This window comes from Dendrobates tinctorius, unplaced genomic scaffold (genome assembly GCF_039654945.1).
Source record: "Dendrobates tinctorius isolate UK_male_01 unplaced genomic scaffold, ASM3965494v1 ptg000257l, whole genome shotgun sequence".
NCBI classification, from domain to species: Eukaryota; Metazoa; Chordata; class Amphibia; order Anura; family Dendrobatidae; genus Dendrobates; species Dendrobates tinctorius.
The window spans coordinates 4261765-4283756 of record NW_027361924.1 but is presented as its reverse complement, the minus strand read 5'-3'; the positions used below and the strand labels follow the sequence as shown (position 1 = coordinate 4283756).

General features: G+C 52.0%; 1 protein-coding gene across 1 annotated transcript; it reads right to left on the bottom strand.

Moving 5' to 3' along the window:
* Nucleotides 1–925: 925 nt before the first annotated feature.
* On the bottom strand, nucleotides 926–21742 carry FLII (FLII actin remodeling protein). The gene is made up of 30 exons (XM_073558478.1): nucleotides 21551–21742; nucleotides 17077–17187; nucleotides 15567–15638; nucleotides 15371–15451; nucleotides 14657–14742; nucleotides 11102–11263; nucleotides 10912–11015; nucleotides 10620–10795; nucleotides 10085–10242; nucleotides 9921–10005; nucleotides 9684–9840; nucleotides 9467–9603; nucleotides 9018–9230; nucleotides 8479–8658; nucleotides 8303–8385; nucleotides 7907–7981; nucleotides 7743–7826; nucleotides 7308–7479; nucleotides 7084–7188; nucleotides 4803–4994; nucleotides 4528–4716; nucleotides 4273–4412; nucleotides 3953–4193; nucleotides 3460–3614; nucleotides 3317–3377; nucleotides 3107–3235; nucleotides 2914–3020; nucleotides 2594–2699; nucleotides 2450–2515; nucleotides 926–1688 (listed from the first exon to the last, which is right to left on the bottom strand). Exons 1-30 carry the CDS (start codon nucleotides 21611–21613, stop codon nucleotides 1554–1556), a joined length of 3825 nt encoding a protein of 1274 aa, XP_073414579.1. The 5' UTR covers nucleotides 21614–21742; the 3' UTR covers nucleotides 926–1553.
* Between the last annotated feature and the right edge of the window lie 250 nt (nucleotides 21743–21992).

Genomic DNA, 21992 nt, shown 5'->3' with positions numbered 1-21992 from the left:
TAAGTATGCTGACATCCCCATATATATCATTTCAACCCGAGTACAGCCCCTTCTGTATAGCGCATGAGCCCCCCCAACAGCCTCCCCATATACACTGCATGTCACCCCCATATCCTCTCCCTGCCCACCCAAACATCCCATACACGTGAAAAAAAAAAAAAAACACCATATACTCCCCTCGGTCCCATTCCCCAGCGCTCTGCGGTACACAGACGTCATCGCATCAGCTGTTTCCCACGCGGATTGGTGGAAGGAAGGATCCAGAAGCTCCTCTTCCACCAACACAGTCAGCACAGATGGAGACAGCAAGCGGGCCGGTGGGCACCGTGCGGCACGCACGAGCCGGACAGAGACAGCCCACAGACTGCACTTTGCCCAGATCTGACAGATGATTTATATGCAACCACCACTATAGGGGGCGCTCTATGCCTGTAGATGCTGATTTATATACAGCTGCCACCAGGGGGCGCTCGCTGCCTGTCGATGTATACACTTAGTGTTAAAACACAACTGGAGCTGTAAAAAAAAACTCTGCAGTGGGCTCCCTCTAGTGGTGGGTCTGACAGGTCCGGCCAACAGCTGGAGGCAGTGAGTAAATGAAGCAGAGCCAGGATTAGCGCCTCCTTCCACCAGCTGCTGGAACTACAACGCTACTGCAGACGGAAAACTGGAGCGCTGCAGGTTGCTGATCCCGTCATTTAGACGTTTGATGATTGGTTGCTGTGCACACATTACATTAATTTGCAAAGTTTTCTTTCTGATTTTAGTTGCAAGAGTTTTCTGAATCAAGACAATATATTCTTAAAGGGGCGTTGTAGTGTCACCCACTGCTGATCATGTGCACTGGTGGTCTGCAGTGGGGTCTCATCATTAGCGCCTAGCACTTATCAGACACATCCCCCCTCTATAACACCACGCTGCGCTATTTGAAAGTGAAGTGCAAATTTTATTAAAATATATATATAAAGCTCATACAGTAAAAGTCTCTTCCCTCCCCCGCCTGTAGGGTCAAAGCCACTCCACTAGAGGACGCTGGGGAGTGTAGTCTTGCCCCGGGGGGGGGGGGGGGGGGGGCTGGCACCGTTACACGGATTAGTGCCTTCTCCAGGAAGATGGGGGCAGATAAACCCTGTGATCTGCACGTGGCTGGTACTGTGGTAACAAACCACTACGATAAGTTATAATCTACAGTTATTGCGATGCATGCCCCCTCCCATCAGGAGCGCTATGGCCGCTGCAGTGCCCCCTGCTGGCATGGTGGAGGTAGGAACCTACACCATAAACTAATCAAAGTGCAGGCTGCAGCTTTGGAAGAAACATTGCCCTTAGTGTGCGTCCCCCAACCGGTACTAACCCTTAACACTGTGGAAACGGAGTCACAGAAGAGAAGCAGTAGTGCAGTCATGGCGGCCGTCGATCTGTCCCAGCGCTTGTACAGTAAAGAGTCGGCCAGGAAGTATTAAATACATTGACATCCTCTGTGCCAGCGCTGCCCAAGGGGAAAAGCAGCTGTTGCTGCGCAGGAACAAAGTCCATGTTGCTTTTGGATTGGACTAAGCTGGTGGCTTGCGGAAGGCACCCCAGGCGTGGAAGCAGCGAGTGAAGGCGTGAGGCTCGTTTCCCTTTCGGACCAGGCGCAGTTTCCGAGGACGATCAGGATCCTTGGCTCTCATGTGCTGGATGTAAACCTGTAGAGAGAAAGCTGAGATAAGGCGTACATACAGCACTGCAGAGTTTAATTAGGTCACATTACAAATCCTTTTATCTGTCAGCGCTCTGCCTCTCAGCACTGTCACCTCTGCTGTACTTCCCCTTCCCCCACATTGCATGGCAGTGTCAGTAATCACACTTATGAGCACAACAGACATGTTTGACTCCACTCCAGACAAGCAGTACAGCAGAGGTGACAGTGCTATGAGAGATGGTAGAAGGCATTGTAAATGTGACAGAGCTGAACTCCGCTATGTTGCTGCTTCCCCCACAGAGATCTTGCGTGAAAGATCTTCTAATCTTGCAGGAGGTTAGACCAGGCGATCAGAGCTCCATTTGGAAAGCACAGGCTCCAATGCTGCTATGTTTCCTTAATGACATACTCTTCTAATCATTTGACCACTGCAGCCAATCACAGGCTACAGTTGTCCTGCAATTTTAGAACAGGGCACAGACTCCACTTCCGGAGTGGCCTGCACTAGATTCTCAATTTATTTTTCAAACAATCCTTACTTCATGAAAAAAAAAATGATTTTACTGTCAGAGACCTCCATTATGGAAAGTCCCATGGTAGGTAATAATTTGCTAATCCCAGCTATTGGGCTACCAGTCAGAAGACCCCCAAACATGTTAGCACAATGAAGCCAAAACTGCCATAGTGACACCACAATGGACGTGACGTAGGACTGGGCGGCAGATCCATGTGTGGTGTACAATGAGTCCGTGTGGAGCCATGTACCTGACAGGCCTTCAGGCTGAGCTTTATCTCCACCTGGCTGGTCTGACTCCCGACCCACATATACACCTGCGGACAGAGAAAGCATTAGCATCAATCCAGGGTGGTACCCCATCATCCCGGGACACTTGTTCTGCCCTCGCTCACCTCTTGGCCATTGTCCAGGAGCATGATGTCGTCATCGGCAAGGTCGTCCTGACAGAAGTCGGAGCATTTCTCAGACACCGAGAAGTAGCCCTTTTCGTTGGAGCATCTGCGTGAAAGGGTTAATTATGCACCGAGAAAACATCTAATAGTGAAATAGTGAATTATCCAATACGGTCACTAATAGCGCCCCCCTAGTGGCTGCTGCAGGAAGCCAGAATCCAATCATTGATGATAGGAAGTGGGGGGACTCAGTTTGTGGTCATGGGGTAATTGCTACCATGTGGCTGGAATAGACGCTGCCATCTTGTCTGACCACGTACCTGAATAACCGAGAGAACTTCATATACTCGGCATCCTCATCATAGGACTTCTGGCCTCCGATGCCCACCCAGAAGAAATTCTCAGGTTCCTCACCTTCATCTATAACCTGACGGATAGAAGAAAGCTTCATCAGTCACTTCTCACTCGTCCGAAATCATGAAAGACCCCAAAACTTCCCCTCGAACATTGCACCTGTTTACTGTACGTGTCGTCGAACATGGTGTTCATGATGTCCTCGGCAAGCTTGGCCTCGTCGGGATCTGCTGCCCTCCCTACCCAGGTGTAGACAATGCCCTGGTTATCAGTGCTTTCAAAGGGGACCTGAAAGACACAAGCGGGTGAGGAGGGGGGAATGGGGCGAAGGGTCTGGAGGAGACAAAATGGCCGCCGCTGCAGGCTCACCTTCAGGAGGAAACAAAACTCAGAATTCAGCAAACTGCAGTCGGTGTTGATCTGGATGACCCTGCGGGAAAAAAATGAGACCTGTGAAGCCGCACGTCTGAGCAATGGGATACTCAAGGCCATATTGATGCATCCCCCCTCACCTCGTGCACAGCGAACTCCCGTTAGTCCTCATGTGGTACAAGTTCGGCTGCAGCCCCACATCCCTCATCTTCCTCTTCCCTTTGTGAATGATGAACTTTCTCTTGAAGTGAGAGAGGAATTTAGCGTTTTCTTGCTGCTGCGTCATCCTGACGACCTAAGAAGGGGAGAACAGAAAGATTGTAGGCGATAACTTGCTGATTGGCAGAGGTCCGACCGCTGGGGACAACAACGATTGGCGCAGTTACAAAATGGTAGCTGATCGTCGCTCCAAATATTCTCCACTTTGGGGCTGCCAGAAAAAGGGTGTAGCGCTTAGATGCCCTATTGGGAATGGATGGAGCCGTCAGACATGCACCAACAGGGATTGAAGTGTCCCATGCAGCCGATCAGTGCAGGGCCCAGCGGTCAGACCCCCACTAGTCGACAACCCCTTTAAGTTGCAGGTCTTCTCTACGGCCCATTATCCAGTCAGTATTGATATAAGAGGGTTACCTCCAACTTTCCTGGGAACAGGCTCTCAAACTTCTTCTGCAGACTGAAGGTGAACGTCAGCCATCCCATGTTGGAGGCCTCTCGACCCTGCCAGAAGTAGACCACACACTGGAAGTCCTCCTCCGGCTGCTTCTCCTCATCCTCGTCCTCCTCCTCTTCGTCTCCATCTTCGTTGATCTTTCTCTTCTTGCTTTGCTGCTGTTCTTCCTCTTCTTCGTCACGTTCTACCGGAATCCAATACCTGAAGGAACAGAGCGAACATGAGCTCCTGCCGTGACCGGACTGTGTCCACCAACCATATATATGGGCTCCCGAGTTACCTGCAGAGGAACACGTAGCAATCCTCCGTGTGGAAGTGGCCAAACTCTTCTTCTGGTAGCCGGGCAAACTTCTTCCCCTCGAGTACAAATCCTTCCATCCCGTCCAGATCTTCATTCCATTCTTCCATCAGCTGCTCGGCCTACGAGACAAATTCATTGCTGATCTGACAGTTTGCTGGAAGTTGTAGTTCCACACCCGAAAAATTAATCTAGGAGAGGAGATTGTAAAGCAGTTGTTGGCCATGAGGCGCTCACCTCTGAAGCCGGCATTGGAGGCTGGCGTGGCAGAAACAGCGCGGTGAGGTCGGCCTTCATCTGGTCCTTCTTTTCTGCATCTTTCTTCACCTTACCCTGCAACCCACCGGTCTGCTCCACGCTCTCCGCGTTCCTGGTGTAATCCACCTTCAGGACGTCGTCCCAGTTTCTAAACTTGGATTTGAACACCTAAAACAAGAGAATGAATAAAGGCTGTTCCTGCTGCTCAGGGTAGAGAAAAGTTTGGCTGCAGTCGGCCATGTTGGCCTTCGTACCTGACACTCGGTGCCCTCCAGGTTTCGGATCACCATGGCGTGTTTGGGTCGGTGCAGCATCCCGCACAGCTCCTGCCCAAGCTTTAAGGCAGCCGCTCTCACCAAGCGGGAAGACTTTCTTCCAATCCAGATGAATATGTCGCTGTGACAGTCCAGGATGTAGACGGCCTTCGTGTCCAGCAGACTCTGAAGCTGCAGAAAAAGAAGCAACGACGAACTCCTCAACTACAGCTATGTACCACTATCATGGTGCAGTATACAGAGGAGGCGTCCCAAGCAGTGCAGTATATACAGGGGCCGTGTCGGCTCTGCTGTGCCGTATACAGGGGCCGTGTCGGCTCTGCTGTGCCGTATACAGGGGCCGTGTCGGCTCTGCTGTGCCGTATACAGGGGCCGTGTCGGCTCTGCTGTGCCGTATACAGGGGCCGTGTCGGCTCTGCTGTGCCGTATACAGGGGCCGTGTCGGCTCTGCTGTGCCGTATACAGGGGCCGTGTCGGCTCTGCTGTGCCGTATACAGGGGCCGTGTCGGCTCTGCTGTGCCGTATACAGGGGCCGTGTCGGCTCTGCTGTGCCGTATACAGGGGCCGTGTCGGCTCTGCTGTGCCGTATACAGGGGCCGTGTCGGCTCTGCTGTGCCGTATACAGGGGCCGTGTCGGCTCTGCTGTGCCGTATACAGGGGCCGTGTCGGCTCTGCTGTGCCGTATACAGGGGCCGTGTCGGCTCTGCTGTGCCGTATACAGGGGCCGTGTCGGCTCTGCTGTGCCGTATACAGGGGCCGTGTCGGCTCTGCTGTGCCGTATACAGGGGCCGTGTCGGCTCTGCTGTGCCGTATACAGGGGCCGTGTCGGCTCTGCTGTGCCGTATACAGGGGCCGTGTCGGCTCTGCTGTGCCGTATACAGGGGCCGTGTCGGCTCTGCTGTGCCGTATACAGGGGCCGTGTCGGCTCTGCTGTGCCGTATACAGGGGCCGTGTCGGCTCTGCTGTGCCGTATAGGCTCTGCTGTGCCGTATACAGGGGCCGTGTCGGCTCTGCTGTGCCGTATACAGGGGCCGTGTCGGCTCTGCTGTGCCGTATACAGGGGCCGTGTCGGCTCTGCTGTGCCGTATACAGGGGCCGTGTCGGCTCTGCTGTGCCGTATACAGGGGCCGTGTCGGCTCTGCCGTGCCGTATACAGGGGCCGTGTCGGCTCTGCCGTGCCGTATACAGGGGCCGTGTCGGCTCTGCCGTGCCGTATACAGGGGCCGTGTCGGCTCTGCCGTGCCGTATACAGGGGCCGTGTCGGCTCTGCCGTGCCGTATACAGGGGCCGTGTCGGCTCTGCCGTGCCGTATACAGGGGCCGTGTCGGCTCTGCCGTGCAGTATATAGGGGCCGTGTCGGCTCTGCCGTGCAGTATATAGAGGCCGTGTCGGCTCTGCCGTGCAGTATATAGAGGCCGTGTCGGCTCTGCCGTGCCGTATATAGAGGCCGTGTCGGCTCTGCCGTGCCGTATATAGAGGCCGTGTCGGCTCTGCCGTGCCGTGTAGTATATAGAGGCCGTGTCGGCTCTGCCGTGCCGTGTAGTATATAGAGGCCGTGTCGGCTCTGCCGTGCCGTGTAGTATATAGAGGCCGTGTTGGCTCTGCCGTGCCGTGTAGTATATAGAGGCCGTGTTGGCTCTGCCGTGCCGTGTAGTATATAGAGGCCGTGTTGGCTCTGCCGTGCCGTGTAGTATATAGAGGCCGTGTTGGCTCTGCTGTGCCGTGTAGTATATAGAGGCCGTGTTGGCTCTGCTGTGCCGTGTAGTATATAGAGGCCGTGTTGGCTCTGCTGTGCCGTGTAGTATATAGAGGCCGTGTTGGCTCTGCTGTGCCGTGTAGTATATAGAGGCCGTGTTGGCTCTGCTGTGCCGTGTAGTATATAGAGGCCGTGTTGGCTCTGCTGTGCCGTGTAGTATATAGAGGCCGTGTTGGCTCTGCTGTGCCGTGTAGTATATAGAGGCCGTGTTGGCTCTGCTGTGCCGTGTAGTATATAGAGGCCGTGTTGGCTCTGCTGTGCCGTGTCGTCTCTGCTGTGCAGTGTAGTATATAGAGGCCGTGTCGGCTCTGCTGTGCCGTGTAGAATATAGAGGCCGTGTCGTCTCTGCTGTGCAGTATATAGAGGCCGTGTCGTCTCTGCTGTGCAGTATATAGAGGACATGTCAGATTTGCTGAGCAGTATTATAGAGGATGTGTCGGATCTGCTTTGCAGTATATAGAGGATGTGTCGGCTCTGCTATGCGGTGTAGTGTGATGTTCTCACCAGCCTCATCTCTGGCACGAGGTCGATCTTCGGTCTCTTTTTATGCTCCACGCAGATCTTGTAGTTAATCTGTGGCAGTTCCAGATAACCCAGACCCAGTCCAACCTGCAGGGGGCAGCACAGATGACTTATTAGGCAGTTGACATGGGACTGCGCCGTGGCCTATGCAGATGCAGTATGAATGTGAAGCAGTAACTTCTGTGATTCATGTCCTGGTCAGATACCTTATAAAGTTTCGGGCGAAGTGGCTGGAAGTCATCTGGTACCCAAGGTCTGATCTCATCTGGCTGTCCCCCCAACACTTCCCAGAATTCTGGGGTCTCCTGATCATCTGCAAGTAATACGATCTCCGCCTTCCCCTTCCGCTCATTTTTGTTGATCTTCTCTGCAAACAGCCTAGAAGTGGGGAAAAAAAAAAAAAACGATTGTGGAAAAGAAAGTAAATTCATGACAGATGAGCCGCAAAACATCCACAGAACTATATGGCCAGAACTGTGTGCCCCCTGCTGGCAGCATGAACAAGAAAAATAGATCACCTGCGTTATTGCATTATATGCTGCCATCTAGTGGCCCACACCGAACACACACTGATCATACAGTTAATGGCGCTTAGTTTTCCTGACGATACGCTTAGTGAGCGCTCACCACTGAGCATGTACCTGGTTTTGGTCGTGTTGCTGAGCGAGGCTTGTGCTCCTCTCCAAATGTAAATTTCCAGACCGTGGTCCAGGAGGAACACGTACCTGAAACAGAGGATATGTCAGATATGAGAGCCCTGATATTACCAATGATAAAGTCATTAATATGAGGTGAAGGCCCTGACCGGGGATCCAGAGACGAGCCCTTTAATGGCACAGGCTCCAAGCGGATATTTTTCTTGCCGTAAATTCTGTAGAGTCTGGAGGGAAAGAAAAAAAAAAAAAACACAGGAAATGTCAGCCTATGCTTTTAAGAACAGCACCTCCTCCTGGACAGAACTGTGCAAATCCTATTAAAGTGAATAGGAGCTGAGCTGCAGGACCCAACGACAACCATTGCACAGTGTACAGAGCCATGATGCCCTGAGCACAACTCTGAAGTCAACTACCAGCTGATCAATGGGGGACGTCAGGTGTCAGACCTCCACCGATCCGATATTGATGACCTATCTTGAGTTCTGGACAAGCCCTTAAACTTCTTCCCAGCACACCCTGCACACGAAGAACATGGCTGCCCTCACCTGGTGATGTACTGAGAGTCCTCCACTGTGTAGAAGCCGCTGGCTGAACCTCCTTCAATGTAAGAAATCTCATTCTCAAACACCTAAAAAAAAATAAATATTATATATATATATATTTTTTTTTTTTTTTTTCATTATTAGAATAGTGAAATTTATATGTCAGTAGATTTTCCCACCTGACTGAACTCTTCGCTCTCATCGCCCATCTCTTCCCGGATGGTACGGCACTCGGCTCCCAGGTAGTTGCGTAGATTCACGGCGTGGATGGCGGAGCAGGCCTTCTTATCCAGCGAGGCCTCCTGTCCGATCCAGTAATAAATCTCCCAGTGCAGACCACCGTTATCATCCAGGAAAGTCTAAGGGTGTAAAGGAGAAATCATGTAGGGTGGGTGACATTTGTGACTCAGGGTGCGTGACCTGGGACCCCCTACTAACTCCAAGAGAGAAAGTATGGATTCTGGATAGTAAAAATCCATTGATAAAAGGGGTACTCCCATCTCAGACATTTATATCATACCCACAAGATGTAAGGGAAGGGCTCAGCTATCCACTGGCGTTAATGGAGATGCACATGAGCTGTGAGACAGGGGATCCCCTGCGAGATTAGGGGGTCCCTGTGGTGTGACTGGCTCCATCATACATTTATGGCACATCCCAAGGCCCAGATGTGAAGGTATCACAGACCCCTCTCTCCAAGGATACGGTGTTACCTCACCTTCAGCACTATGTAGCAGTCGGCTTCGTAGAACTTCCCATGTAAAGCCTCGTCCACCTGGATGGGGATAAAGTTTTCAATCTGCCAGACAGTGATACCCGGGATCTGTCCTACGTCCTCCGTGAAGAACTCAGAATAATCCAAATGTGGCTTCTCCAGCCCCTGATCCCACCGCCGAGTCTTCAGGTCTGTGTATCTCATGTCTCCGTTCTCCTGCAAGGAAATGTTGATAAATCAGCAGAGAAAAAGATAATAATACAGGGAAAGTTCATGTACTACACCGCAAAGATGTACAGCCGTATGCCGGGACCTTTAGGTGAGGGGTCACAGTAAGGACTACAATGGGTGCAATGTTATTGTCAATCTTGAAATTTGGCTGGAACCGTAAATTAAGCAATCGTGAGGCTACTTGGGTTGAGATCTGGTCCGTGAGTGACACTGGCGCTCACCTGTATCTTCTTGTTCTTCTCTTCGGCCACATCAGACATCCCCTTTAGCACCTGCTTGGCCTGGTCGTCCTTAGTGGAGTCCTTGCGTCGCCTCAGGCGCATCTTCCTCGCGGAGGAGTCCTTCGTCGCACTCCCAGCTAAAAGGATAGACACGATCATAAACCCTACCCACAATCATTACGGACCGGAAGATGAAACACTGGAGTGGTCCACTTACTGCCCGCAGCGGCTGCAGCAGCAGCGACCGTGGCCGGGGATGCCCCCGCAAGGCGTAACTGGTTCTGCAAGGAGAAGTCAATGTTGTAGAACTCAGAGGTGCGGTCCACGGGTTTAGGCGGCATCACGAGGCTGGGGTTCTCCCTTACATCCAGAACCTGGAAGGACAGATAAAAATAATGCATTAAACCAGTGATAAATGAGGCTAGAAGATAGGACAGGCGGCTGCGACACTTACCTCCAAGTCTGGCAAGAAGTGGATGGCCTCTGGCAACGTGACCAGGCGGTTTTTATTTAGGACCAGCTTCCGTAATTTACCTGATCTGAATAGAACAGATAAGATCCATTAACCCTTGATGTCTCCCAGGTAGTCCCTGGATCCCCTATAGATGGCTGCATTACCTGCACAGACTCTCTGGGACGAGCTCCAAGTTATTGTTAGATGCCATAAATTCCTCCAGATTGCCCAGTTTGCCTATACCGGATGGGATCCCATCGAAGTCCAGCTTGTTGGAGTTTAGGTAGAGTTTCTTCAGCTTGGATAATTTACAGATCGCAGACTGGAGGCAGAGGATAATCATGGCCTATTATCTATTAAAAGGCAATTTACCAATCAACTTTCAAAAAGATGGGACTCCTACTGATCCTGAGGACGGAGCTCTGAAATGCTCCATTCATTGTTTTGGGGAATGGCGGAGAAAAGCGCTTGGCTACCTCCTAGCAGACTCATGGAGAATCAATGCACATGTGTGACCAATGGGGCATTTCAGATGCCCATTGCTGGGATTGGCGAGGGTCCCAGCAGTAACTATCCACAAGACATCACCTGTCCCTTGGATCAGTGATAACTTTTAATGATTGCCTTTCGTATGCAGTTGCAAAATTGGCTGTGATCTCTTGCCACTTGCATCCCACTACCTGAAAGAAGAGTGCATACCGGAAGTGAGGTCAGCTGGTTGCGGGAGAGGTTGAGGGTCTCGAGATGGGTCCACTGATCGATGCACAGCGAGAGTTCAGAGATTTGGTTGCTGCTGAGGTTCAGGCGTTTCAGGTTGGCGAGTGTGTACAGGCACTCCGGGACCCGGGTCAGGTCGTTCATAGACAAGTCCACATCTGTAAGGAAGTCACACTAGAAATATTCCCACCATAAGGCTGCACACTGTACTTGGTGGAGGTCATATCCCCCCCTAATGCAGGGTCAGTGCCCAGACACGATACCCGCTGCGTACCTGCTAGATTCAGGAGTCCTTCCAAGGACGTGGGCAGATTGCTCTGTGTTCGCTGTGTGTTCTTTAAATGCAGCGTCTGCAGGGCGACCATTGCAGGAAGCTGCCTGTTATCACAATAGAGAAGCGGCGATTAGGAAACGTCACGCCGTTGGTTACCTAAAATACCAGAGCAGTGACAGGGCATCCGGACCTGAGCTGGGCGTGCATCAGGGGGTTATTATTGAGGGTGAGGGTCTGCAGGTGCACCAGTCTCCGCATCTGCGGGGGCAAACTGTCCAGTTTGTTGTCGCTGAGGTCCAGGTACAGGAGGTCCGTCAGGTTGATGAACAGCTGATTGGGAATGTTGTCGATGCTGCGGAGGAGAACAGAAAGACGTGCCACACTCACTGATTAAAGGGGTGCTCCACCTAGATTTATTTTTGGATAGATGTTTAGTCAAGTTCCAATCCAAATTCTCATTTCAGAAAACCATCATGGGCTACAGTAGGTATAAAAAAAACCAAAAACAATCCAAGTATTACATGCCCTCCCCGGGTCCAGCACCGTCTCTCTGACGCTGCCTGGTCTGTTTGTCTACAGTGGTCACATCACGTAGACAGCTGCAGCCAATCAGTGAGCTCAGGGGCTCGTGCCGACTACATGCTGGCCGGGTTATTGCAGCCGTGCAGGTTCTCTCTGAAACTCGCATTGTTTCAGAGTTAACTGTGCACAGCTACAACATGGCAGCCGCCATAATATGGAAAGCGTGAATCTCATAGAATCCTTGAATGATAGAGTTGGAAGGGACCTCCTGGGTCCTCGTGTCCAACCCCCTGCTCAGGATTCACTAAACCATCTCAGACAGATGTCTGTCCAGCCTCTGTTTGAAGACTTCCATTGATGGAGAACTCACATCTCGTGGCAGCCTGTTCCACTCATTGGTCACCCCCACTGTCAAAAGTTTTTTTCTAATATCTAATCTGTAACTTCTCCCTTTTAGTTTCATCCCATCGCTTCTCACGTTTCCATGTGCATATGAAAATAAGGATGATCCCTCTACACCGACATCCCTTCAGATATTTGTAGACAGCTATTAAGTCTCCTCTTCGCCTTGATTTTTGGAAGCTAAACATTCCCAGATCCTGTAACCGTTCCTTGTAGGACATACTTTGCAGTCTACTCACCATCCCAGTAGCTCTTCTCTGAACTTGCTCCAGTTTTTCAAAGCCTTTTTTTAAAAATGTGGTGCCCAGAATTAGACACAGTATTCCAGATGAGACCTGACCAAGGAGTAGAGGGGGACAATTGCTTCACGTGATCTAGACTCTATGCTTCTCTTTATACATCCTAGAACGGTTTTCCTTTTTTGCTGCTGCATCACACTGTTGACTCATGTGCAGCATGTGATCTATTTGTATTCCTAAGTCTTTTTCACACGTACTGCTGCTTAGTTCTAATCCTCCCATTCTATAGATGTAATTTTCATTTTTCTTGCCCAGATGTAGAATCTAGCATTTATTTCTCCTATTAGTCACTGCCCATTGTTCAAGTTTATCTAGATCCTTCTGAATCCTTTCTCTGTCTTCTTTAGTGTTAGCTATCCCTCCTAGCTGCACATCGTCTGCAAATTTGATTAATTTACCTTCAGTTCCTTTCATTTATACAAATGTTGAACAAGACTGGGGCCACGGCAGAGCCTTGTGGTACCCCACTTGAAACACTTTTCTGTTGGCTGTGCAACCATTGTTTGAGTGCGATCACTGAGCCAGTTATGAATCCACCTAACCGTAGCCTTGTCAATCCCATACGAGGTCATTTTTTCAATAAGGATAGTATGAGATACTTTATCAAATGCTTTGCTGAAGGGGATAGATACTTTATCTACCACATTTCCCTGATCCTCCCAGTCAGTGATTCCATCATAGAAGGAAATTAGATTAATCAGGCATGACTTGTCTTCTACAAACCCATGCTGGCTCTGGTTAATTACTGTATTCTTATCCAAGTACTTACATACATGCTGTTTAATAATTTGCTCACAGATATTGCCTGGTATAGAAGTAAGGCTCACTGGCCTGCAACTTCCTGGCTCCATCTTCTTTCCTTTTTTGAAGACAGGCAAATTTTGTCCCTTTCTTCAATCTTCTGGGTCTTCTCCCGTTTTCCAGGATTTTTCAAAGAGTCTGGCTAGTGGTTCTGTAGTTTACTCTGCTAACTCTTTCAGTACCTTAGGATGTAATTCATCTGGACCAAGAGATGTAATTTCATGTCAATTATCTAAGTGTTCCCTCACCATGATGTCTCTGTTTTTCAATAACATCATGAAGATCAGTTGATGTTACAATTTCTTTCTTAGAGAACACAGATGCAAAATAGGAATTTAAAAGTTTGTCCTTATTATGTTTGACCACTTCACACGTTTCATCCTGTAAAAATCCTATAGCATCAATGACTTTTCTTTAGCTTTGGACATACCCCCAAAATCCTTTTTGGCTATTTTTGGTCTCCCATGCAAGCCTCGCTTCTTACTGGCTTGAGCTCTTCTAACTCTTGCCCTGCATTCACTCTGCAAACAGTATTATATTGTTCTTTAGATATGTCCTCCTCTTTCCATTTAATATACATTTTTTTTTCCTTTCTAACAAGTGATTAAGTTCTGTGTTCATTCATCCTGGTCTCTTTAAATGCTTCCAATTCTTCCTTCTTTTCAGGATTGTTACAGATTATGGGGGGAGAATTTAATTTAACAAAATCTCCCATCATTCATGGACATTTGTGTCCTTTAGGACATCCAGCCATTGGACCTTTCCTACCCTCTTTGAGTCCATTAAAATCTGCCTTTCTAAAGTCCAACCTTAAAGTCTGAGTCATCACTAGTCTTCCTCCTTTTGTAATCCAAAATTCGAGCATAGCATGATCTCTGCCTCCTGCCTGCCTCCCTGTTGGTGAGAATTAGGTCCAAAATTGCAGATCCTCTGTTTTCTCTTCTACCTTTTGAAAGATAAAGTTCTCAGCAAGAGAAGATAAGAATTTTCTGGACCCACTACTTTTGCCTGAGAGAGATTGGCAATAAATATCTGGATAGTTAAATCTCCCATGATCACTATGTCATAATTTTTTGAGAACAGAGACATCTGATGTAAAAAGAGTTCACCCATATCTCCAGTCTGTCCAGGTGGCCTATAGTAAACTCCTACAATATTGTCCTTTCTGTTCTTCTCTCCTTGAATTCTTACCCAAACAGTTTCTACAGAGCTACCAGTCTCTGAAGCTTGGATCTCTGTGGAAATATACATTTTCCTACATACAATGCATGCCAGGTTCCTTTAAAACGTGGTATTTCGGTTTGCAGAAATTATGACCTATGCATGATAGGAACTCCACTGATCACCAGAACTGTGCACCTGGGGGGCACAAGAACACTCTGCTCAGCCGTCATCATCAGTGCCAGACACTTTGAAAAGAGAGGCATGGCACATGTGCCACCTCTGCTCCAGACTGTGGGAACAAAGGGGGTAAAAAAAAAAAAAAAAGTCCTCCAATACAGCTATTGTTAAAGTTCTCACCGAATAACAGTGACCACTCATCCTGTGGATCGGTGACAGTTTGTGTGATCCCTTTAGAATGATGGGCCCGTCCCTATCCACAAGAGCAGCCCACACCCTGCTGCACGCTCCCTATCCCCGTAATACACGGACAGCCGGTCTGTATGCCACCTCCTGTAATAGCAGCTCACCTCGGGGTTTTCTGCATGGAGACCGCTCACCTGTTATGACTGAGGTTCAGGACCAGCATGTTCTTTGCATTTTCCAGCTCTCGTGGGCACTCTGTCAGCTGGTTATAACTCAGGTCCTGGAAGGCAAAAATAGAGGGTTTTTTTTTTTTTTTTTTAATTAATTACTTTTCAGTTCATGATCTCTTCCAATGGTAGGAAAATAATGAGAAATAACCAGATGTATAAGATTGGTATATGGGATCCGACCAGCTCCAGGTCCCAGTATATTAATCACACATCCTCATAACTTGTGGGTGCAGCTCCATCCATATAGGGCCTCCCAACCTGCTGACAGAGGGGCTTTGAAGCTGCTGGGAACATGCCCCTCTGCACGCTCAGCCTCAGCAGAGCCAGGAGGAGACACATGTATCGCTTACCCCTAATAAGACGGCTTCTAACGAACAGGGGATATACTGTAGAGACCATATAGCATCATACAGACGGGAGCCTCTCCTCCTGACAGTTTCCCTTTACAAGCCATTTTATATTTCCTGTTCTGACAGTCCAGAATGTATGTTTGGCTGCATGTCCTACTGACGGCCACTAGGGGACACACCAGCAGACCAGTATATATCTCACAGTGCGCATGTTCTTGCAGTGCATTTTTTTTTTTTTTTTTTGGGGGGGGGGGGTGGTTACAGTAAAAAGTCGGATTTACATCAGCCACCTACGTGGCATTCGATGTCAGAGACATTAGTCTCTTACCAGTACGGACAGGTCATCCAGCTGGAAGATGTCGTCCGGGATCCCAGAATTCTTCAGGCTGTTGGCGCGAGCTACAATAGCCTAGGAATGGAGAGGAGAGCAACTAAAGAGCTGCACATGGATAAGATGGAAAGTGGATGTATCAGCAGAGAGGCCACCCTTGAGGATACCGGGGCGAAGGCCAGGGGCTACTTACCCGCAGGCAGGGCAGGGATGACAGCTCTCCGTGTAACGTGGTCAGGTTGTTGTGACTCACTGACAGGTGCTCCTGGAGAAGATGAACACAACTTATCAAAAAGGTCAATGCATCGCAACTTTCCAAAAACTTCAAAACTTCTACCCCTTTGGGTATACAGCTCCTATGCCGACGTACGTGTCTCTATGGTAACAGACTACAAACCTTGTGTACTCCGATTCTGCAGTTATACTCTGATCCAATTTCCAACTTCAATCAAACATTTACAGATCACAAATGGATGCCAAGTACAGAGCCTGAGCCCACCGGAGACAAAATACAGGCTGCTGTAAAGGGCGGCTTAGACCATGCTGGCATAATTCTGGAGATCGTCCATGAAGAAAGAAGATTGCCGTCTCATGGACGACCCTCACAATAAACATTCCAAAAAAAAGATCAAAGTCCTGTAGTTGTATACAATAGGTGACAGCTGAAAAATCCTTTCAGGAGCAGGTGAGCCGGATATTCCCCCGCCGGCACCCGAGACGCCCGGCACCGGATATTCCCCCCGCCGGCGCCCGGCACCGGATATTCCCCCCGCCGGCGCCCGGCACCAGATATTCCCCCCGCCGGCGCCCGGCACCGGATATTCCCCCCGCCGGCGCCCGGCACCGGATATTCCCCCCGCCGGCGCCCGGCACCGGATATTCCCCCCGCCGGCGCCCGGCACCGGATATTCCCCCCGCCGGCGCCCGGGGACGCCCGGCACCGGATATTCCCCCGCCGGCACCCGGGGACGCCCGGCACCGGATATTCCCCCGCCGGCACCCGGGGACGCCCGGCACCGGATATTCCCCCGCCGGCACCCGGGGACGCCCGGCACCGGATATTCCCCCGCCGGCACCCGGGGACGCCCGGCACCGGATATTCCCCCGCCGGCACCCGGGGACGCCCGGCACCGGATATTCCCCCGCCGGCACCCGGGGACGCCCGGCACCGGATATTCCCCCGCCGGCACCCGAGACGCCCGGCACCGGATATTCCCCCGCCGGCACCCGAGACGCCCGGCACCGGATATTCCGCCGCCGACACCTGAGACGCCCAGCACAAGATATTACGCGCCGACACCCGAGATGCCCAGCACCGGATATATATGAGCATATGTAATATAAGGAGGGACTAACGTGCTAACAATGAGAAAGCAGAGGTTGGCTGCTTTCTCATTGAAGCATTCTAATGAGCCCCTGTGGACTGGATGAAGAATTGTTTTTGCGCATGCAAGAAAACTCTGAACATATAGAAGTCTTCCTACTCAAATGTAATAGCAGTAATAAATAACGAACAGGACGGCTGTAGGGGAAAAAAGAAGAATGGAGGGGAATGGACCAGCATAACTATGGAGAATGACGAGAGCTGGGTGAGCGCCCCCTATAGACACAGTGATCGCCACAATCCGTGGGGGTCCTGGCAGTCTGCCCCCTACCAATGTTGCCACTCAGCCAGCTTGTACGAGTGCCCTTTTATATCTTACCAGCTTGTGCAGAGAGGACAGCTCCTCCGGCAGGTAGCACAGCCCGGTCCTGTTCAGCTTCAGCCATCGCAGGCTGGACATAGACCTGACGTGTTCAGGAAAGTATCCACCCTGGAGAAAGAGAGAGGGGAAAACATGGAGGTCAGCAGTGGAGGCCAAAAGCCTGCAATGGGGAGAGAAGAAGCGTGCGAGTGACAAAGAGAGACAGCACTCACTGTCAGCAAGCAGAGGTGCTGAAAATCTATTAGGAAGCTTAGAGCTCTTGACGACGTGACGATCAGGCTCTGACACATGAGGAGCAGATGTAATAAGGAGCATTACAGGCGGCCGATGCCTCGTCAGGGGGCGAGGTTTAATGGAGATGCTAATGACGCCGTGGGTGCAATAACAGAGGTCACAGGGAGGAACGGCAAAATAAACCGAGAAGAGAGGTTTGGGGGGACGTGTCGCCTCCAGATACCCATCCTGCACATCCAGAGGTTGCACACCAGCCCAGCGCGCCCCATCTCCTTATCAGACATACAATGGAATAGTTTCCAACCTGTGACTCTTCAGCTGCTGCAGAACTACAACTCTCAGAATGCCCCCGATAGCTGCAGGCTGTCAGGGCATGCTGGGAGTGATAGCTTTACAAGAGCTTATAATAAGAGGGTAGTGATCATAACACGGGGTGGTAACCCAGCCTCATAATGTCAGTATGAGCCATGCTAATAAACTGCATGTAGCAGAGCCGAGGTGGCGCGTAGAGCCCAGCAATGAAGCCGACGTTTAAGCTCAGCCCAAAAACAATAAAAAAAAGGGTCCAAAAACAGTCAGAGGACCCCCGGCTGCATCCATCTACTGCAATGCAGCATCACAATGTGTCAGCCCTTCGCGCTCCCAATGATTAGTGATTTTACAGTATCAGGTCAGGATACGATACCAAAAATAATCATTCCGACCAACATCTACGACAAGCCCTTAAAGGGACATGTCAGAGTTTACTGAGCGCAGGGTGGGAGGGGGTGGAGCATGACCCCAAAGGAAGATTCCCGAGTCAAGTTCCGCCCCCCTGACCCTGCACCAGATACAACAAAGCATCAGTATCCAGACTCAGGCACATAACTTCATACTCCGAGTCTTAAAGGAGTTGTTCATCTTTGGGGACAATTTTTTTAATCTTTAATATATGTATTAAAATCATGTTTGTCACTAAGTTTAATTAATAATTTTGCACTATCAGCCGTCCATATCACTTGTGTTTCATTACTGGCTCCAGACTGAGTTAACTGAGACTCTAGCAGTGAGCTCGTTCTGATCGTCTTCCCGGGCCTTTCGCCTGTCTTTATCTGAGCTCCTCTCAGCTGATTTATGACCACAACAAAGATGAATGGGCAGAAATACTAAGAACCTGTGAATGCAAAACGGTGCAAATTTTTTTACGAAACCAAATAGCAAAAATTATTTTTAGCCCCAAATACATGTATTTCAATGAAAAACAAAACAAAATATTCTCCATGGGTGAAGAAACTCTTCCCCAGGTCAGGAAAGCCCTTTGCAGTAAGAGGCTTGGAGTCGATTTCAGGCCGTGTCATACGCGGAGCTCACAATCTAATCCCCTTATCATAGGAGGAAACTAAATATCTCAAGTATGTGCATGGAGCGTGGGAAGGAGCACAAGAATCACACGGCGACGGCCCCGCATCTGTGCACCCCCCCAGATCCAGGAATAAGTCATGGGGACCACATTCAGATTATAGTCCTGTGTCGCCCCTTTATGAGCAGAGGATATTGGCTCCTCAAATGGACCCGGCCCCTCACAGTCAGCAGCTGTCACCCTCCATCATCACGGGGCTAAATATAATGTAGTGACTACAACAAACAAACACCGGAGGAGGAGGACAGAGCGGAACAGACGCCAGAGGAGGAGGAGGAGGACAGAGCGGAACAGTCGCCAGAGGAGGAGGTGGACAGAGCGGAACAGTCGCCAGAGGAGGAGTTGGACAGAGCGGAACAGTCGCCAGAGGAGGAGTTGGACAGAGCGGAACAGTCGCCAGAGGAGGAGTTGGACAGAGCGGAACAGACGCCAGAGGAGGAGGAGGAGAGAGCGGAACAGACGCCAGAGGAGGAGGAGGAGAGAGCGGAACAGACGCCAGAGGAGGAGGAGGAGGAGAGAGCGGAACAGACGCCAGAGGAGGAGGAGGAGGAGAGAGCGGAACAGACGCCAGAGGAGGAGGAGGAGGAGAGAGCGGAACAGACGCCAGAGGAGGAGGAGGAGGAGAGAGCGGAACAGACGCCAGAGGAGGAGGAGGAGGAGAGAGCGGAACAGACGCCAGAGGAGGAGGAGGAGGAGAGAGCGGAACAGACGCCAGAGGAGGAGGAGGAGGAGGAGAGAGCGGAACAGACGCCAGAGGAGGAGGAGGAGGAGAGAGCGGAACAGACGCCAGAGGAGGAGGAGGAGGAGAGAGCGGAACAGACGCCAGAGGAGGAGGAGGAGGAGAGAGCGGAACAGACGCCAGAGGAGGAGGAGGAGGAGGAGAGAGCGGAACAGACGCCAGAGGAGGAGGAGGAGGAGGAGAGAGCGGAACAGACGCCAGAGGAGGAGGAGGAGGAGGAGAGAGCGGAACAGACGCCAGAGGAGGAGGAGGAGGAGAGAGCGGAACAGACGCCAGAGGAGGAGGAGGAGGAGAGAGCGGAACAGACGCCAGAGGAGGAGGAGAGAGCGGAACAGACGCCAGAGGAGGAGGAGAGAGCGGAACAGACGCCAGAGGAGGAGGAGAGAGCGGAACAGACGCCAGAGGAGGAGGAGGAGGAGAGAGCGGAACAGACGCCAGAGGAGGAGGAGGAGGAGAGAGCGGAACAAACGCCAGAGGAGGAGGAGAGAGCGGAACAGACGCCAGAGGAGGAGGAGGAGGAGAGAGCGGAACAAACATGTATAGCCTCCGGCCTCCTGCCCCCCCGGTGCATAACCTCCGGCCCCCTCGCCTTCGCCCCCCGGTGCATAACCTCCGGCCCCCTCGCCTTCGCCCCACGGTGCATAACCTCCGGCCCCCTCGCCTTCGCCCCACGGTGCATAACCTCCGGCCCCCTCGCCTTCGCCCCACGGTGCATAACCTCCGGCCCCCTCGCCTTCGCCCCCCCGGTGCATAACCTCCGACCCCTCGTCTTCGCCCCCCCGGTGCATAACCTCCGACCCCTCGTCTTCGCCCCCCCGGTGCATAACCTCCGACCCCTCGTCTTCAGCCCCAGGTGCATAACCTCCGACCCCTCGTCTTCAACCCCCAGTGTATAAACTCCGACCCCTCGTCTTGGCCCCCCCGGTGTATAACCTCCGACCCCTCGTCTTGGCCCCCCCGGTGTATAACCTCCGACCCCCTCGCCTTCGCCCCGGTGTATAACCTTCGGCCCCTCGTCTTCGCCCCCCCCCCCGGTGTATAACCTCCGGACCCCTCGTCTTCGCCCCCGGTGTATAACCTCCGGCCCCCTCGCCTTCGCCCCCCCCCGGTGTATAACCTCCAGCCCCCTCACCTTCGCCCCCCCGGTGTATAACCTCCAGCCCCCTCACCTTCGCCCCCCCGGTGTATAACCTCCGGCCCCTAGTTTTCGCCCCCCCCCGGTGTATAACCTCCGGACCCCTCGTCTTCGCCCCCGGTGTATAACCTCCGGCCCCCTCGCCTTCGCCCCCCCCGGTGTGTATAGCCTCCGACCCCTCGCCTTCGCCCCCCCGGTGTATAACCTCCGACCCCTCGCCTTCGCCCCCCCGGTGTATAACCTCCGACCCCTCGCCTTCGCCCCCCCGGTGTATAACCTCCGACCCCTCGCCTTCGCCCCCCCCGGTGTATAACCTCCGACCCCTCGCCTTCGCCCCCCCGCTGTATAACCTCCGACCCCTCGTCTTCTCCCCCCGGTGTATAACCTTCGGCCCCTCGCCTTCGCCCCCCCCGGTGTGTATAACCTCCGACCCCTCGTCTTCGCCCCCCCGGTGTATAACCTCCGACCCCTCGCCTTCGCCCCCCCGGTGTATAACCTCCGACCCCTCGCCTTCGCCCCGGTGTATGACCTCCGGACCCCTCCCCTTCGCCCCGGTGTATAACCTCCGACCCCTCGTCTTCGCCCCGGTGTATAACCTCCGACCCCTCGTCTTCGCCCCGGTGTATAACCTCCGGCCCCCTCGCCTTCGTCCCCCCCGGTGTATAACCTCCGACCCCTCGCCTTCGCCCCGGTGTATGACCTCCGGACCCCTCCCCTTCGCCCCGGTGTATAACCTCCGACCCCTCGTCTTTGCCCCCCGGTGTATAACCTCTGATCCCCACTCAGGTTTGGTGAGTGCCAGGAGGCCATTACCCCAGGACGGTGTCCTATGACTGGGCCATGGATGCACTATATACAGTATGGCCACACATCACTGCTCTCTGCTATGTTCTGTCACCACCAGGCCCCTCCCCTAACCTCAGTGTCCCTCTGGGGTCTTCTCGGACCCTTCAGTCCTCCTCACCTTAAAATCATTTCCGCTCAGGTCCACCCCTCGGATGAAGGGCAGCACCCCGGTGGCCGCCATGTCCCGCTGCTAGGAAGAGTCTGACCAGACAGAGCAGCAGGAAGCACCTAAGCCCCGCCCCCTCCGCGCTCACAACCCTGTCACTGGCGGCACACACCCTAACCCGGCCACATCCCAGCCCCGCCCCCTAACGATGGCTGCCACTAGATATGATTGGCAGGTGACGGAGCCAATAACCGGATCTAGAGGTCTCTTGTTTATTCACTAGTCCCGCCCTCAGACTCGACATGGCAACTAGTGACGTCAGGAGAAGGCAGTCCGTTGATTGGACAGTGCAGCTTCTATTTTCAGATAAAGATTTTTTTTTTCTAAATTACTGCGATAATGATTGGCTCATTCTCTCTTCTCTTTCTCAGTGATTGGCTCATTCTCTCTCCTC